General features: G+C 36.4%; 1 protein-coding gene across 2 annotated transcripts in view; it reads right to left on the reverse strand.

Annotated features, from left to right (window-relative positions):
• DTWD2 (DTW motif tRNA-uridine aminocarboxypropyltransferase 2) overlaps window positions 1-20,685 on the reverse strand; it is a 100,122-nt gene that overhangs the window by 26,027 nt on the left and 53,410 nt on the right. For both annotated transcript variants that reach the window (XM_074855802.1, XM_074855803.1), the window contains exon 4: window positions 12,157-12,346. In XM_074855802.1, the coding sequence (XP_074711903.1) occupies window positions 12,157-12,346 (190 nt within the window). The remainder of the gene's footprint in view (window positions 1-12,156; window positions 12,347-20,685) is intronic.

Consider the following 20,685-nt stretch of genomic DNA (forward strand, 5'->3'; position numbering starts at 1 on the left):
AGATTGCTTCAGCTTTCTCATAGCATGAAGATAAAAGACTTTAATATAAGAACTAGTTATTCTAAAAATAATGTGATAGGAGGACAGCTGGTGAAACAGAGCTTGCACTGGAGCAGAAATCTGAAATAAAAAAAGGAATGTGATCAAGTACAGGATCTGCGAAATCACAGAAGTGACTTTTTAAGTCAATTAGTCCAATAGTCAAAAAAAAAAAAAAAGAAAAAAAAAAAAAAGACAGGAGACTTAGTAACACAAAAGACCGTGGAGAAGGCTAAACAAAAAAAAAAAGCCTAATTAAGAAAAGTCAGAAATAGCTGTACAGATAAGAAACTTTTTTAAAAAGAGCAAAATACTGGCTGTTTTCTGTCTTCTTAGAAACAGTTTATACCAAACATGTATAAAGACAAGCATAAAACAGAAAGAGGACAGAAGCTGCAAGTAAATGAGTAAATCTGCAGAAGTGAGTATTTCTGTGCAGAAAATACATCAAGAAAACAAACCAAAAAATACAACAGACTCTGAATTTCAACAAGTTTTAATACTGAAGGAGCCAACAGTAGTTGTATTAGCATGGCAAAATTATGTGATTGGAGGCTCTTGGAAAAATGACTTCTTGTCTCTCCTCTCTCTTGAGGTTTGGGCTGTACTGTTCTCACCATCAGTTGCTACTTCTTATTTACACCACTACCATCCACTTAAGGCCCCATCAAGTTTCAGGGCTTCAGTACCAATCAGTGGCTCACTGTCCCCCACAGTATTTCATCTTTTTACCCTATTTTTATTTTTTCTACTTTCTCTTTTGGAGGAGGAATGGGGCAACAGAATATTTAATTTGTCGAGTATGGGTTTACATCTGTCCCTAATGGGAAAAAAATAACAAACAGCAGAAGCTTACAATAAAGGGCACACAGAAGTATTTCCTCTGGATGTTTTTCTAGCCTCCAACAACTCAGGGATCTCACAGGCTGGAACTGACCCCTTGGCATTTAAAAACAATCCAATCCTTGGTGGAGTTTTCTTCTGTGATTTTGTCCAGTTACTTTCCAAACTTTGAAAATACAAAAATTCCCACTGTAATGAATTCCACTGTTTTGATACATGTGCGAAGAACTACCACTTTTTCATCTGAATTTCTCACTACTCATTTCTTTTGATGCCTTTTATTTCCTGTATTGGCAAGGACAGTCAACAGTTGGTCCATATTTACCCTCTGTGTTTCACTTACACATTTATAAATCTTTGCCATGCTGGACTGGTTCTTTCCAGCTAAAGAAGAGCCCAGTTTGCCGTTTCTTATATGCAATCCATCCCCTGTTTTGTTCCTTTGTTGGTTCTCTTTGAACATCTTCTAGATGTTTGTCAATTTTTGTGCTTTTTTTTTTTTTTTTAAATAGGAGGGCTGTAGGCCTGAAAGAGACAGAATACATGCAAGCAAGCACATGTGCATCTAATATTAAACTTAATTTTTCAGTGGTCTTGGGCACTGAACTGAGGTTTTCATGGAACTTACTATAATTCCAAAATCTCACTGCTGATGAGTGAAGTGCCCAGTTAAGACCTTTTCTTTTTTTTTAAAAAAAAAAAAAGTAAAATAGGATAATTTTTGGTGTATGCTTTCACTACCATTTATCTACAGTGAATTTCCTGTGCTATGTTAACGTCCAGTTACTGAGTTTCATAGTCTTTCTCCAACTCTTCACAGCTGGACGTTCCCATTACCACTCTAAGTAACTTAATGTCATGATGAAATTTTATCACCTAACAGTAAACACTCCTTTGTATTACTTCAGAATATGCTGAATATCATGGACTCACTGGGGGCTCCACTGATGACATATCTACAAACCATAAAATAAAATTACAATCACTATGAAAACAGACCTGTTACTGTTATCCTGTCTAATATTTTTTACATGAGACAGTTCTTCTTATGACTCATAGTTTTATTGAGGATATTTGGTGAGGGCACCTGACAAAAGTGACCTCCACACACGGCTTCAGTCAGATTGCTTCTGAAGGAGCCATGAAGCAGGTGGATAAAGAGCTCCAGTAAATTTGTGAGATATGTCACCTGTTTTCAACAGCTACATTGGGCTAGCCCAATACCGCATATTTATCCATGGATCTTCTAATTCTATTCTTTATCATCTTTTCCATTATTTTATTTGCAGTCTCCCTAGATATGTGAAAGGATAAGCAGAAACACAGCCAATAACATGCAGTCCTAGAGGAATAATCAGGGACTGTGATAATCTTAGACTCTGGAGATGTTCAGACATCCTGATGCCCACATTCTCCAAGCCGTCACTGTTGACTGGGTGAGATGTCAATGAGGCACGATTGTCCTTAAAACATTGACAATTCTAGAGCTGAACATAAACTTTGTGGCCAAAAGATCATTCTGGGATACTTTATCCTTCTTTTAAGAACTTCCTTTGCATCAAGTGTCCCGGAAATTTAAAGCACAGTAGGAATGACTTTGCCATCTTAGAAGGTGCTACATGTCCTTATACATATACATTGCTATGTCTAACACACAGAAGATAGCACCTTTTCTGACACAGATATTTTATTTGTGTGACAAGTATTGATAGGTCTATAGATCAACAAAATGATAGTTATGATATTAAATGACATGGACCTCATTAAAAATGATCATATACAGAGCCTGCTTTGCATCACTTGAAATAACTTCTGACTGTTAAAGGTTGTTCTTCTCCAAGAAGAAGAACAAATATTCTGCAAATAGATGCTCTCAAGACTAATCAAAAACTCCAAAATCTCTAAATATTCACTAAAAGACAGTGTTTGTCAAAGCCTTTGAATAACAATCAAAGTCTGTACACATACATTCTTGTCATTTCTGGGTGCTTCTGTCATATATTCTCCAGTTCGTGTTTGGTATTCTCACTTCTCTTGCAGAAGAAGAAATACAGAAATAATTTTCAACTGTTAAAACACTAGTTACAGTAAGTCAGATATACTGATGATTCCCTGATCTCAAAACTACCTCCTATTTTTTTAAAAGCTCAAGCAAAACTGCATGCAGATCTGTTAAAAGTCTTTAGAAGTCACATCCTGGGCTCCAAGGAAGCTGGTTTGGAAAACAAATCCCATCTCTGAGATGGAAGGATGAGGAGGGAGTGAAAGGAACAACAAGAGAGATCACAAGCATAATCTTAACTCAGATATCAAAATATCAACCCACTTGAGGGCTAGTGCTTGGATCAGTACAAGCATATACTCACAAATGTTCACCACTAGTCAAGCAGATTTAAGCATACAGTGCAAGCTGAATTGGAATGGTAAACCTCAAGGGTTAAAAATTTGCTGTAAGAAGCCAGATTTTAGCTGATGATACCAATCTTCATATTACAAAGGAAGTATAAGGAAAACAGAATAGGTGTGTCAGAAGTTGTGAAGGCATGATAGGAAAAGAAAATGAGGTGTTGAAAATTTGCATAACAGCAATGCTGTGATGAATGTATAAATAGACAGGATGATTTGCTGGCATCTTGCTGCTGACATTATTATGCCCATTAAGTAGCAGAGAAGTGCATCAACAAAGAATTATAGAGTCTAAGTGAATACGAAGCCATCCCCAGCCTCAAACTGTGCCCACTCATGCACAAGCAGGCACACCATTCAGATTTACAGTGAATTAAGCTAGGAACAAAAAGTTACACAATATGTGCAGATGGTAACACTACAACTGGAATACTCCATGAAAACATCCTGTGCTCTTCTGAGATGTTTAGGAAGTATTTTGTGACAGCAAAATGTCAAGAATTACAGATTATTAGGTACAGATGTAATGCATAAGAAGACAGGAAGAAAAAGCAAAATAAGTAAAAGCGAACTATGCTTTACACCCCTTTCCTGACTGTCTGAAATCATATTTCTCCTGACTGTTGGCTAGACTGATGGCAGCTTAAAATTACAGGGGAACACTCACAGTTTTCATACATCATTGTACATTCAGTTTAAATTATTTTTTGATACCGGAATACCAGCATATGAACTCCTCCCCAAGTCTCAAAATCAAGCATATAGCACTTTCCAACATTTTTAAGGGATGGATAATTCTTTTTTTCTACAACTATACAGCATAAGCATAATGATCCCAAAGAGATTGTCATTAGCTGTTTAAACGAGGAAAACAAGGTATCAGGTGATAGAAATAATCCATTCAGGTTTTGGATAGCAGATGCTTGGAATTACAACAGTGGCCCAGAAGCACTTATACATAAATAAAACTGATTCACATATTACCTACTCTGATAAGACAGTAAGTACTTGGGATAGCTTGCCTACATTTTTATACATGTGTTTGTCTCTAGGTAAATTTTTTCAACCTTTTTTTGATACTCAAGGAGTAGAAAAGGAGTAGAAGGTCAAACGGTTTTTTTAGCCATCTGTTCCCACTATGCTATGCTTATCTCCTCATAAACAGAAGCAGCTTCACCCACAGTGCTCTGTGATTGCTTTGTACAATATACCACCAGTCTAACTGTGCCAAGTACGCCTGCTGTGCAAACCAGCTCATTCTTCCCTCTGAGCTAATTGCATCCACTGCTCCAAGTTAACGGAATACTGTTTCTGTATCACCTTTGCAAACCACAACAGCTGTTGCAAGAAAGCCTGCAGTGCATACTGTAATGCTTGTGGTCTCTTCCTCAGTTGTGGCTATGCAAAACATCCTGGGATAATGTGCTTCTCTAGAGGGTGCCAGCTCATAAAATACAAAAGGTAATCAATGTAATCATATTAAAAACTATAAAAGTCACCTTAAGCCATGTGTTTCGTAAGTTTCTGCTATAAACTTTGTCCAAGTTCATGCTTTGTCATTGGTTAAAATTCCAGACCATAAGAATGATGCTGGATCAAGACTTAAATTTAAATCCTTCTGATATAGTTAAATACGTTGGATTCATAAATATATTTCCAATGGGACTTTCTGGAAGAGCTCAACTGAATTTTCTTCCAAAATTCTTTTCAAAGTAAAAAGCTCTGCTGATTGAACTGTTGAATAAAAGAGCTTTTCATTGAAGATATTTAGATTTCAATACTAATTTAAAACAACAACAAAGTTTATTAAAATATCCTACAGTATCTTTAAAATCATTCAATACAGAAATTTGTATTACCCAAAATCAGTGAAGCTGTGAAGGAACACAATTAAGTGTGATCTTCTAATGCCTCCAATTTATTGCATCTTTGTAGTATAGCTTGTAATTCAGAATTGCTAATCCCTTCATTACTAAAATACCTCTTTTCTACCTACAGAGCATTGATTAAAAACTCGAATCACCATTTGTTAAAGAATTTTAGTTAACAGCTTCTTTTTCACCTACAGATGATGCCTGCAGGAATCATAGCCTCTTTTCCTTCAGTATCCTCTTTCTTTGGATACTGTCATATCTACCTCATTCTATTTCTGGGAGAAAAACCTGTCTTCTTGAATTCCAAATATAGTGATGTACTACTAATATTAATCTTTCAAAACTGCATTATCAAACCAAAATTTCAAAACATGAAACAAAAACTCCTTAATTCAGATAGACAACCATCTACAGAGTATTTAAATCAATAGGAAAATAGGAAATCATGTAGAAATAGGAAAAAGCCAGGAAAACCTTACAGTGTTGGCCACGGTGTCTAGCTCAGTAAGAAAGATGAAACAGAACACAGTCACAGGGTGAACAAAATTTAATCCATAAGAGTGCTAATGTTTGCTTACAGACAGTTTTATTATAATCGTTTACCATGTAACTGTTTATTTTAATTATGTAACTGTTTATTTTAATTCAGCACAAAACGACCAAACTTAGTTTAATACATAGTTGTGTACACAGTGCTTAAATATTGCCATTGCACTGCTCCATGCTCAGCTGGTGTCTTCATTGAGCCCTACCTGTCTCAGCAGTTACAGCACAAGTTCTGACTTAGCACTGTACTACCTCTAACAAACTAAATCCACTTAGGTCACACTTCAACACGGGAAAACATTTTTTTTTCCTGAAGGAAGCTATTTCTGAATTTGAGAACTCCAACAATGTCCTTAAAACATGTGATTTGAATAATCACTAGCATATAAAATAAAAATCAAACAAAATATTGATTTTAGCTCTGGTATACTTGGTAACAACCAAACTAACCATCATAGTTTAAAAAAATATTTTAATACATTTAATAACTTAATACTTCAAGAGCCACTGTATTTTTCATTTTCACTAAGAATTTAAACCCTTTAAAACAAGAGTTGCAATGCAATTCCAATAAAAAGAAAGGTAGGGACAGCAGAATATTCTTTTCCATTACAAAAAGATCAGATAAGTAGGGTGTTAATTCAGGCTGTAACTGCAACTGTTAAACGCTGTGGTCCATGCAATGCAGAATTCAAGTACGCGCAAAGAAGCAAATCTGCTAGGAACGTTTTTGATATTCCTGCTGTCTGCTCGCATTTTTCCCCAAGAGCTTAAGAATATGATCATCTGCATCACTGCTTCGTAACTCAATGCCTCAGAACCTTCTCAGCAAGAAAGTCTGTGAGTCACCCCAGTGATAAACCATATCTGACAGTTGACTTTTGCAGTCTTAAACCCTCTATATAGCTGCACACTGCAAGGGAGTAAAGGTACACAGTACCCTGTTAACAATTAGCATCTGGAAGACCGATTCTTGAACTTTCAGGGCTATCATGTAGTTACATGCTTTTATCCATGTTCATGTACAGATTAGCATTGCCACACTCACTTTTGCTCCTACATCTATAAAATTTTGTACAACCAAAACATTTTAAAATCCAGGAAACTATAATGGGGAAATTAAGTTTCTACAAAATCACATGTAGATGTGATTTATACCTAGTCTTTCTGGTGCAATAACCTCCTACAGTAAGAGCAGATTTGTTTGTAAACAGCAAATGTTTTTTAATTTCCTGTAGTACACAAACACATTTTAATATCTTAATGAAATCTAAAGTAATAGTAAAGTAAATCTAAAGTAAATAGTAAACTTTTTAACTGGATTTTGTTAATACTTATTAAATATCAGTAGTTCTCATGAAATTATGAATGTTTTGGAAACACACATTTCACTCAAAATCACAGAGCCAAAGAAGAAAGCTTAAGAAGAATATTAATTCTAATTAGACTTTTTCAGAACACCAATTCTAAGCATGTAAAACACTAAAATGCCTCTATTTGCCTGCCATTTTATCATTAGTATCATTCCACCCTTAAAAAACAATTCTTAGTCTTTAACAAAGAAATACTATTATGTTTCATCATTGTTTTAGAAAAAAAATGTATCCAGACACATATGTAGGGAAAACTGCAAGTATCAACCATAGTGGGAATGATGAGAATATCCAGCAAATGTTTAATATTTCAGTTTTGCATACTGAAGCTCATCTCTACCACCATTTTGTGGTACTATCTCAAAAAGTGAAAAATGTTTTGTGCAGCATCATCAATACTACTCACTTTTCCAAGAGTTTCTTGGCATACTTTCATAACAAGATTTTCACTCATCCTACCGCTTCAAATTCTTTTTCAGTTCCATTTTGCATTAGGCAGGATTTCAGAATTTTAAAAGAATCATTTGTATGTTAAGTGATCCATAATTTTTCTGTCCATTATTTTAACAAAGCAAACATTTTAACAGACTCATGGATACTAATTACATTTTACACTTCACTACAAGGTCTAAAAAGATTTAGACAGGTAAAATGCCAAAATGCAGATGTATTTAGTCCACATCCCTTGGACTGTCAGTAAATACTCAGACTGTAGGAGCTTTTATACAGCTAGGTTCAATTCAGTTAGTACTTAACAGCACTGGCTTAAGCCACTGTTTACCAGGATCATAACCACACTTATGCAGCACATGCTGTGACCACACATTGCTGCGGTAAGATTGCTACTGAGATTTGTATAAGACAGAGCAGTTTAAACCAATTGCTTCAAAACTATCTCAAGGACATAAGCACAATCAAGAAAACCACCCTCTCAAGGGTAATGCAGATACAATTTTAAGACTCAAAGTGTCAGTGCTTGAAAATGGAATTAAACACTGAAGTCTCTTCAGACTTCAAGGGTGCATAATCTTCAATATTTGACTATGATCTCATCTAGCACTGCAATACTTCTTGACTTTTCTCCCTGGAGAAAAGAACGCTCAAGGGGGACCTCATCACAGTATTACAGTACATAGAGGGCAGTCACAAAGATGACAGAGGCTCTCTCTTCACAAGAAGACATGTAGAGAGGACAAGGGGAAACAGGTACAAATTGCAGTGAGGGGTTTCATCTCAATATAGGAAAATTTTTACAGTAAGAAAATCAATCACTGGAACAACCTTCCCAGGGACATAGTGGAGTACCCATCACTGGTTTTCAAGATGTAAATCTCATCCAGACTTCCTTTCCCACAAAAGGGTGGACCAGATAATCATTTCAGGTCCCTTCCAACCTGGGCCATTCTAGGATTCTATAATTCCAGTCCAGCAGAGTTTTGCAGGGTGTCCCATATGGAAGACAAAAACTATAGCATGAAGAAGTGGTCCCAAATGGAGAACTGAAGAAGTTAATTATAAAAATCATAGATCAGTTTGAGCTGGAAGGGACCTTTAAAGACCATCTAGTTCCAACGCCCCTGCCATGGGCAGGGACACCTTCCACTAGACCAGGTTGCTCCAAGCCCCGTCCAACCTGGCCTTGAACACTGCCAGGGAGGGGGCAGCCACAGCCCTGCTGGGCAACCTGTACCAGTGTTTCACCACCCTGACAGTAAAGAACTTCTTCATTATATCTAATCTAAATCTAACCTCTTCCAGTTTAAAGCCATTACTCCTTGTCCTATCACTACACTCCCTGATAAAACAGTCCCTCCCCATCTTTCCTGTAGCCCCCTTTAAGTACTGGAAGGCCGCTATAAGGTCTCCCCGGAGCCTTCTCTTCTCCAGGCTGAACAACCCCAACTCTCTCAACCTGTCCAAGGGGAGGTGCTCCAGCCCCTGATCATCCTTGTGGCCTCCTCTGGACCTGCTCCAACAGGTCCATGTCCTTCTTATGATGGGGGCCCCAGAGCTGGACACAGCACTACAGGTGGTTCTCACAAGGGTGGAGTAGAGGAGGAGAATCACCTCCCTTGACCTGCTGGTCACACCTCTCTTGATGCAGTCCATGACACGGTTGGCTTTCTGGGCTGCGAGCGCACATTGCTGGCTCATAGTCAGTTTTCCCATTCACTACTACTCCCAAGTCCTTCTCCACAGGGCCACTCTCAAACCACTCATCACCCAGCCTGTCATTATGCTTGGGATTGCCCTGACCCGTATGCAGGACCTTGCACTTGGCCTTGCTGGTCTCCATGAGGTTCGCATGGGCATAACATAAGAAAAAATCTGAAAGGAACACAATAAATTCTCAAATCAGCATCAAGTACTAGAGACTTGGTAGTTTTCAGAGTCTCTATGCACCTTTACTCTGAATAATTACCTTCTATGACCCCTAAAATTTCACTCACGGATTCCTTGCCATAAGATAAAACATTATGTACTTCTGACAAAAACCAGAATATTGAAACCATTTGAATTTTGAAAATAGAATTAAGGAATTTATTTTTAACATTGAGTTCTTCCATAATGATAATGTACAGACCAGATTAATAACTTTACTTCTGTCCTCTTGGATACATGCTGCAATCAGAAAGAGGTGAGGCAGGGTGTATTTTTTTCATAGATAGGTTTCTTGTCAGGTGTTCCTGACAGGCACCTCAGGTGACATTCTAGTTGCATCTGTGTGACCAAATTAATTTATTTGTAATACAGAAGGTTAAGTAAGAGGAGAACTTATCCTGAAGTATTATTCATTTTCTGTACCTTATTTACTCAATGCTATGCTTGGCAGGTTAAAACAAATAGTTCAGGTCTACACTTAATACAGATTCTTTTTATGCCCCTGCATTTACATTATGAATATATAAAATTTTGCTTTATGGAACAGTGAAGTTTTGAGCTTAAAGAACTTTTCAACTATTGGACAAAACTGGATCAACTATCTCTCTCTTCATTTCTTACTACTCAATGAATTCTGCTGGTTTTTGCATCACTGACTATCTTCTTTACACTCATTTAGATAAAAGTATGGTTCACAGCCAAAATACAACTATAACACAGGGATCAAAATTCCAGCATGAAGTTGTTTAAAGAAGGTATCTGGAAAACACTTTATTTCCAATATCTTTCCCATATGGAAACTGGACTTCACCCCATGTTATTTAATTCCCTTGATTATTCTTAAGAGTTATATGTTATAATCAATCATCATTTCACAGGCTGGTTAGCTCCTGATTTATTTTTCTCAGTAATAATGTGCAAGAGTGAAGCAGAGAGAAACAAATGTTAATAAGGAATAAAGTGAAACGAGACAAACACCATTACCATCTACATCATGCATCATGCCATCTACAAGAACCCAAGTGATCAGGACTTCTGCCCCATTTTGATCTGTAGCAAAACTCCTCCTATATGTGATTTGGACATTCAAATCAACTAGCTGATGGAAACAAATATTTCAGAATATTTAAGTATTTTTGAATTCAAACCAAAAGCCTGCAGTGCCCAGAAGTTTCAAAAAAGTACAATAAATAAGGAACTGCAAACTAGTTATAAACTAGAACAAAGACTGGAGTTAAGACAGATACTTACACAAGAGCTGTGTTCACTGCATTTGAAAGTTTGAGGTGTGCATTCTTCTTTCTAAAGGGCCAGAGGCCCTTCACCCTCCAGGAGCTGTGTGCTCTGCCACACCCTGGGTCCCTACCAGTATGACCATAGGGAAACTGGTCAGGAGCAAAATCAGGAATCTTATGGTAAGAACCAACATACGAGAAAACCTAAAGCAATGGCAGCACTAAATTTAAACATCAATTTGACTTCCAAACAAATTTGAACTTAGGGTATTACAGACAAGTTCCAGCCACAGAAGAAATGTAATGGTTTGACCAGTTTTTCCTTGCTCCATTGGCAAGCATATGACAAAACTACAAAAAGTTACGTTTCCTTTCAAAGACTTATAAGGAATCCAACCAGTAACATTCTCCAACTTCTGGATTTAGAAGTTGTTGGTTATGAATGATGCACAATGCAGATAACAAAACTGCAGTGTGCGAAATCAGAGCCTTTCCCAGAAAATCATTTAAGCCTTTGCCTTTCCCAGAAAATCATTGAGCATTTAACTTACACCATTGTAGTACATAAAGAAATGCTGCCTGGTGTGTGTATATGACACAATACAAATTATTTCAATCAAGTAACAGGGGAAAAACTTACTCAACAACAGCAACTGAGTCACAGAAGATTACATTTTATGTTTAAAACTTACATTCAGGACTCCTGTACCAAAGCCACACTCAATTATCCACTAAAAAATTTGTTGAAAAGTAGCATCATACCATTCACAATGCAGCAACAGGAACCTATGTCCACTAATGTTATTAACAATGTATTACAATCTAGGATACTTTCATTAGGCTTAATCCTTATTGGCAGTTCAAGTGGGTGGGTGCTGATGTTCCTAAGGGGGAAAAAAAAAAAACACCAAAAAACCCCAACAAAACAAACAAAAAAACCCCCAAACCTCATGTGGCCAGTATTTAAGTCATGAAGTTTTTAATATGGTGGAGACCAAATATGCGGGAAAGAGTGTGACACTTTCACAAGAGGCTAAAAAATTCTACTTTCAGCTTTCCTATTGCTGCAATGTAAAATACTTATACAGGAGAGGAAAAAAAATGCTTATTTCACCATCTATGTTCTAATATTTTAGGCAACAGGCAAAAATTTTCCTACACAAACCAGTTTTCAATTTTGCAAAACAATTATTCACTATGAAGTTCAACACTTAAAAGAAACAAAAATAAATTTCAAGTGACAAAATGAAAACCCCCAGTATTTATAGTTATCTTTCTCACAATTTTATAGATTATTTAATTATTCAAGTTTTCCTTATCTTGTCAGCCAGTTACAGCTGAGAAGGAAACCAGGTTTCCATGATTTTCATCCTCACACAAACACTCCCTTCTGGCTGGTCAGAAAGCAAGCATCTAATAGACACACTTAAAATTTTTATTTTACATATTATAACTCACCTGCCTGGGAAGGCGGAAGAGAGAATTTTTGTAAAATATATCTTTAGCCTGACTCCATGTTCCATCAATGATGATCATAACCGATGAACTAGAAGACATCACAGCAACTTCTTCCAAATCGGTTGCTTCAGCTCCAGGATATAAAATTAGAGTATTGGGATTTCTGCACACAGTTGCTAACTCAGGATACCTTCAATGCACAGACACACAAAATGACAATAACTATTAAAAGTTTTCACAACAAATACATACTTCCAGATATTCCAAGTTATAAACTCCCGCTCATCTTCTCCAAATTTTACTTAAGTTTAAAAAAAAAAAAAAAAAAGTCCATCACTCAGCTACCACTCTCCCTTTCCAACACCTCAGAAGTAGTTGGTTCTCCCTCAGCTTCTAAGGGGGAAGGAGAAAACCACCCACAGAAGTAATCAATGGAAGCTTGAGAAAGCAATATATCAGGAATATTTTCTGATGCTTTAATTGTTAGGTCTCTAATGTCTGTTTGAACCAACCATGTTTCGCACTGTTTACCAAAATTTAATATATGTATTCTAGCAAAATTTGTTCAAACACAGACAAGAGTAATATAATCACTCTATTCTGATCCTTGTACATATAAAGAATATTAGCAATTCATGGTCCACATCTACAGGACATTTTTGAAAAATTTACCATCACAGGTTTTTGTTTGGTTTGGGTTTTTTTTTAATTACTACTTCTACAAGTACAGTCCCCAAACTTGTACATTCTCGTCTTCCTTTCTGTCAGCTTCTACATTCAGCAATGGTACCAGAGGAATAACTACTGTCTATTAAAAGTTCACTTAATGTACATGGAAATTCCTGAAATTTTTGCAGGACACCACTGTAAGTCAGTTAATAAAAATCTGTGAAAGGCACTGTCATTTAAGCAGTACTGGAAGCCTCAAAAACCCCCTAGTGGCTGGTAAGGGAGAATCTGAGAAAAAGCCGGCCTTGTAACAGAGACTGCATTACTTTTCTTGAATCAGTTTCAGCAGTATCATCATGTAGTCTTCAGAATCACCTCAATCAGAAAGCAGGAAGAAATACAAAGCAAGGGCTGACTGTCTGAAGCATATGGCAAAGAATAAGAAATTAATTCTGCATAGTACCTCAGAGATTATAAAGAGTAACTGATGTAGTAGGAGGAGAACAGCAGTATGTAGTTGAAATAGGGTGTGACTATTTGCGCTCTGAAGTGGAAAGGGAAGCCAGTATGGCTTATCAGAGAAAATAAGGTGTATCAGAACAAGGTTAACAATAGCCAGCACACAAAGTGGGCTCTCCATGCTACCTATCAAGAACCACACAGGATCATGAACACAGACACAGGCAGAATGTAGATATATAACTTCACACAGAGAAATTCCTAGCACTGCTGTGACCCACAGGTTTTTGGGCAGGGCACCTGCACCACTCCTCCAATAATTAAGCAAGAATCTTTTTGCTTAAAAGGGAAAAAAAAATTTAAGAAAAGGTTAAGGAAGAAAGAAATGCTTAATAATGGGTTTTGAGTTGATATATACTAGGTGTACTTCAAATCTGTACACTCCATTATCACTGTCTGGGGACATATGTGAAAACACAATTTTATGTGTTAGACTCAGGCAGAATTGCAGTGCCTAAGACATTGAGATCCTGAGCTTAAGACCGACATAGGACCATATGGGAAATATCTGAAATAAAAGAGGAACTGAATTCAGTGTACCAATATGCCCAGAGCTAGTTTTGCAGTATTTGACCATCCTCATCTCTTCAAGCAAATAGACCAGACTTATTCAACACTATGTGTTTCATTACTGTCAACATTATTTTCTAAAAAAAGAGTAATGATCTTTCTTTCCAAAAAGAACAATAAAAGAAGGGTAGAGACAGGAAATCTGTTAAGATAAGACTGTGGAAAATAGAAGTACATGGAAACTTCTCCGCCCACTACTTTTGTAAACCTTATTTACATTATGGTGATTTGGTATCACTTTAGTTTAACCAAGAATCATGCTACACAAAATCAAAAGCAAGGCAGGTATCTCACTATAGGCTACCTAGCACTCAAGGTTTAAGTCTCGAAAATCAGTTGTTAATTTCAGATGTTTGTCTTAAGAACCCAACTCGTCTAGAGTAAAGTATCCTAATTCTGGGATAGCAGAGCTTTCAAATCACTAACATCTATTAGATGATTTTAAATAAAAAAAAAGAATTCTTAAACTAATCCAAACCCATAATGATTATGAAGCACTACAAGTTCATATTATGAACACTACAACTGAAGTCTTGGTCTTGAAAACAATGGTTTTCAACACATGCTCATCCAAGAATTCAGATCATTTCAGTTTACAACAGCTTATATGCAAAATCAAAGGCAGGGGGGTGGTTCAAACAAATTTTGTAGATTTGTCCCACAAATTTAACCTAGGATTTGAGGACTGATTATGCATACACTGCCATAAAAAATACCACTTTGCAAACTAGTAGGAGATGCTGCTATCTTCAAAGAGTTTACTATCCACAGACTTAATCCTGTGACACTGAGCACATGCAGAGAGCTATTTAGTACTCTTTCCTTCCATAGAAACAGGTTCTCAGAAATATATGTTGTGCAACTCGTTCTAGGTAATGCTTCACACTGACAGTCACAGTCCATGTTAGTAGCTTTATTAAAACATTTGTCTTCCCTTCATAAAACAAGCTTGTTCTTCCTTCCTTAGTACAGCACAGGAAGAATGAGCTAAACAAACACCTAATGATTTGCTTAGAAAGGGATATAGTTTGTATAAAACAAGTTCAAAAAGTTTTTTGTACGTATTTCTATACGGGCACATCCTGTTAATTTCACTGCAGGTTTTGTATTTCCTGGAGTTTTCTTCCTGTTAGTTTGTTGCTGATGCATAGCTCAATTAGACTTTTTCTACTCACATACTACCACCATTAAGAATTTGTTGCCCAAAACAGTTTTTATGTACATCCTTTGGCTGCATTTAATTAGATCTGTGAAAGAAATTTAAAGTCTCAGTAAAAGACTGAATTGTATCTGGTAAATAAAATTAATCTATTATCTGAACAAATTGGTATGGCATTCAAAAGGCAAGTACATATCAACAATATCACTTCTCACAGCCACTTTGCAAGAATATGTTTCTGACATGCTTGTTTTGGGTAAAGACTGTAATACAGTGTATTTAATCACATGCTACTTCTGAAATACTGCTATAGGGCAGGATTTTCTCTACAAGAGTCAGATGTTTTTAAAGGAAGCTTACAGGAAACAATTCTGAAGAATTAGCCATTTCACTCTAATGCTGAAACACAGTTGTTTACTGCTGAGCTCTTTTGAAAACCTGACCCCACACCCTATGGTACAACTGTTTTTTCCATATAAACTTTCACTTGTATGCTTAAGATTACTACAGCACGTAAGTAAAAGGACTAGGAATTAGATTTCACAGAGCTTTACATCTAAAAGTAAGTGCATGTAATTCTAATGTCAAAACACATTCAAACAATGTTAATATTGATTTTTTGATTACCAATCATTTATTGCATTGTTTAGGTACAAGACTGATTTGAGACAAACAGTATGGCTTATTAAAAATACAGGAGACAATTTCATTAAGGCTGATGTTTGTATTCATGACAACTCACGAAATATCAAAGGATACATGCCGGTTTTGAAACTTTCCTCAGAGCCACAGCAGAAGCTCCTTGCTCAGTCTGTGCTACCCAGGAAAACGCATTTTTGCTTTTTATCCCTGCATAAATTTCCCCTGCAGAAAAGGGTGGAGTAAAAAAACTCAGCACCAGGTCAGCTGGCAGTCCAGACTCCCTTGTTTAGAATGACTAGACAGAAATTTCAGGTCACACACTAGATCACTGCACTGGGAGGTAGGTAACTTCTTAGCAAGATCTCAAGTCCTCCAAATAGGTAAAAGCTGAAAGAGGAATCAGGTAAGTCTCACCAGACTTGTAGACACTCTTCTGTGAGCTCTTTATTCTTTCAGGTGGTTTTTGCTTTTAAATTCAAGCTGCTTTTATTTAAATTCAGGAACACAATTCTGTAGTCCAGTTAAGTTAGACTTGTGTATGTGGGGAAGCTAAACCCAACAGAAACACAGAGGTACGTTAGGAGCAGGAGGCTGAATTAGGATAAGCACAAGGACAACCAAAAGCACAAGCAGTCACACCAGAATAATCTAGTCCAAGCTACTGGAAGAACAGCTGATTATGATGATGGAAGAATTTCACACAGCAGCTGCCCACAGTCAGAAACGTGGTCTTCTTGCTTTTCTTGCCATCTTGTGACATACAGTAGTACACAGTCACAGCATGTATGACTTTGAACATGGCAAAATACAACATGCCTGTCATCAAGACAAGTAGCTTCTGCAGTGCAGGTGCAGCATGAAGGGGGATGTTTGTGCTGGGGGAAGCAGTTGCTGTAGACAAGATAGCCACACCTCACGACTCACAACAAAGCTTTGTTTACAAAAAGTCTTTGCAAATGAGTTTGCCCTCTAGTTTATGACAACCTGGATTCAGTAACAATTCAGTGAATGAAATTCCTCCTGTAATTGCATCTCTTCTCACCAGTGTTCAGAACATCGTTTCCTGCCATCTTTGAAACCTCAACCTCATCTGCAAATGCTTGAACGTGACTGTGGCCCAATACCAGCTGACATGTCAAAGACAGCATCAAGGCTGGGCATGGTAAAGGGGCACAGCAGTAAGCCCAAGAAGCTAAACTGGAAGGGGAAGAAGAGTTTGAAGGGCAGTGTGGTTGCTGGTCAGTGTTGGAGACTACTTTAAGTGACAGCTTATTCCACATGATAGTCCTAGACCTTTACATAGTGCTTTTGTAGAAGCCTTTCTTAGTGTGAAGCATGACTAATTTCGAGGGATTCATGAGGACTTTAATTTTACCTTCTGTTTCAGTCAGAACAGACATGCTGATGGCAGACTCCCTGAAGCCACAAGTTTCAGGAGGAGACTGAGAAGCTGAATTTCTAAACAAATACTTTTCTTCCTACAGATCAGAGGTTGACTTTTAAAGAATTCACAACTCTGTGTTAGTCAGGGTAAAAAAGAAAGGTAACATTGCTACATATGAAAAAAATCTCTTGAACAGTCTGCTTATCCTTTCTCAGAGATGCTGCAAAATAATGGTATAAACTCCTAACTGACTGACAATCAGAACTTATTTCTTAATTTAGGTACTGTATTTTAGTGTATTACTAGACTTAGTAGGCTTTAGAATTACTTTATTTTGCATGCCATTTCACAAACAGCTTTTCTCATTAAAGAAGTAGACCAGGTAAAGAATTTCAAATACAAAATTGTTCTATGTTAATTTAATAACCATGAAGACAATCAATTAAGCAAATCCTTCACTTACTTTACATCACATGTATACATGCACTATCAACAGCAGTCACCAAAAGCTTCCTGCAGATTTGATGATTAGGACTTTGAATCCATGAATCTCAATCCTTAAGTAAAAATTTCAAAAGAATATATTACAGTGAATCTCTGATGAAGTTATGAATATACACAATTCACTCATATATACATAACAAGGAAAAAAAGATGTGCAGCTCTGTAACATTCCACCCTAGCCAAGGCAATTATTTAACTGAGTTCTTAATTGTCACTGAGAGTGAGGGGGAAGGGGAGGAAGAATACAGCCTAGTTTTCCTTTTTGGAAATATTATAACTGTAACAGTTTATAACAGTTTTTAGTTGATGTTAACTGAAAGAGCCCGATAATGAACATGGCTTGGTTGCCTGTAAGGCAAGATTTAGATTTGTGAATTACTGTAAAATGAGTATTAAGCAATATAATTATAAAAATGTGATTTAAGTTATAGAAGTGACACTTGGTAGAACTAAAGGGACTTTAAATTCATATGTGTTGGACATCAGTAGAAAAAGAAAAGAGTAGAAACTTAGAAGAGACTCTCCCACAAGCTTTCCAAACAAAGACAACAGAATTCTAAAAACAAAAGTTGTTAACAGAATTGGTGAGCAATACTATGTATAAGTATGAAAGGACAAAAAAAAAAATATTACTATTTCCACAAAAGAAAGAAGTACAGATTAAAGGGGACAAAATGCAAAGGATGAGAAAGAAATGCAACACACATTTTTGCCAAATCCTGAACACTTCACTGATGTCATGAACCATATGAAACATAAGGAGTATAAGTAAACATGAATATAGATACAAAGAAACTCGCTAAAATACTTAAGGACGGTTATAAAAGTATACCACAAGTCTAAGCGAGTACCACAAAAACTATGTAAAAAATAAGCACATTAATTAAAAGCAGAGGGGGGAAAAAAAGAAAAAAACATGAACCACCACACTGATCTGCAATCCAGAGGAAATATTAATAATAAAGTTTGGAATAAGTAAAACCTCAAAAACTGAATTTAGCAGCTGACTTTTTCAATGGAATAATGTGGGCAATACAACCAGCGTCAACAAAATGTCAGCTTTTACATTAGAATATAGGCCACCTCAAAAAGTACTCCACTGTAGTTAAAACACAGTGGTCTTTTTTACTTACACACACACACACACACACTCACACACACAAAAGTAAAACCATGGATGTATTGGTGTGAACTAGCTGTAGAAGGTCTGCTGACAAGAACAGCAAGAGAGATAAAAGTCTTCACAGAAAAACTGAATAAACTGACATTGTAAATTTTAGAGAAAAGAGGTCCAAAGGGAAACGTAGTTAATAGTCTCCAAATCCGCAAGAGGAAGGAAATAACCTATTCTCTCTGTCCACAGAGGACAAGAAAAGAAGTAATTTTAACTGTGGCAATAAAGATGCAAACTAAACAGGGACAAAACTTCACAAGCTTTCTAATGGTAATAAGTTAAGTTCACATGTTAAAAGACCCACTGAAAATTCTGCAAACTCTCCTGTACATGGTATTAATACCATGCCTACATAAGGCTGATGTCACTTTTGTAGGAGAGTAACAGTGGCATCTTGAGGATCTTTCTATCCCTATTTCTCCAACTGTGTTGCTATATATATATGTAATGAATATCAAATGCCAATGCTGGTCTTTAGTTGATCTTATTCTTAAACGTAATGATTTCAAGTAATAGCACTATGCTGAAAGAATATCCTCTATACAGACATGATGATGTTTCTAGTGTTCGCACACATATACTTAATAACACATGACCTTCCTATGAACATTCATTCCTGGTGCTGTATCTGCTGTATTTGCATGTATTACTAGCTTTGAGTTTTCATTAGCAGTTTGTGGACTTTATAAATGCTGGAATTACCAAGAAAAATCAATTGTATCATTTACAGTTGCAGTAGTCCACTTCAATCCAGGTAATGTATCATTAGAATAATTAAAAATAAGATGAATCTGAAGATAATCACTTTCTCTTTCTATATATACATCAATATAAAATTTCTTATCTGTTACCCATCTTTCCATGACCAACTCCTAATGTAAAGCTCAAAAAGATTATGTGATTTAAAAGATACATTTTAAGGTGCAACGATGGTCTTGAACTCTGTAGGAAAAATAGTTGCAATACTTGCTTCTCACACAAATCACTATTCAGCCTTAGTTTTGGTATGCAGCAGGCACTGCAGGCCTATATAATCCATTTAGTCTGACAACAAACTCTGCTAAACAGAACTATTCGGATCTTTCATTTGTGCTTGTATTGTATCCAACCACTTTGTCATAGCAGATTTATACATTCTCATGATCATACTTAAGACAAGTTGCATTTCGTTATTTCTGGGATGACTCTTGAGATGTGCAATTTAAACACCATCATATCTCATTATAATCCAGTTTTTGTGTCATAAACATTTTTATTACACATCTATATTCAGTTTCTCTCAAATTCTAAGTGGTTTTAATTCAACAGGGATCTATTAAACTTTGCCAGTGCGAAAGGCAAGTGTTCAAATTTTTAAAATCCAACGTTGCCATTTACTAGCAAACAGTACTAGCAGTACAGAACAGATGTTAATTTATCATCTGTGGAAAACCATCAGGTTAACGGGAACTTTTCAGTTTTTCTCATCATTTTTACTATTTCACCTTGGTCATAAGCAGGTGCCTTTGCCTCTGTCAATACTCCTGCACTTGGAAGACTGTAGGAATACTGATCTCCATAATTCCCATAAGGTAATGAAATTAATAAAGGTAAGAACCCTCTAACATCTCCACACTCAGAAATAGTCCCTTAGGATCAGGACTGAAGCATAAGAGATACCCAGGAAGAGAAAAAACAATGTTTTCATATTAGATACTCTATTTTTGTAGATAAATGACATAGTCTCTAACACAATCTGATTTTTTTTTTCTTCCCTTTAAAACAGATCAATTGTATAAACAAATTGTCTTTCATCGAAAGATCAAATAATGAGAAATATTTTTAAGGCTTGGAAACCTGTAATTTTACAATTAAATATTTTACCATTTGCTAGGGAAGAAGGTCATAAACACAGTTTATTAAATAACC

This window comes from Strix uralensis, chromosome Z, assembly GCF_047716275.1.
Source record: "Strix uralensis isolate ZFMK-TIS-50842 chromosome Z, bStrUra1, whole genome shotgun sequence".
NCBI lineage: Eukaryota > Metazoa > Chordata > Aves > Strigiformes > Strigidae > Strix > Strix uralensis.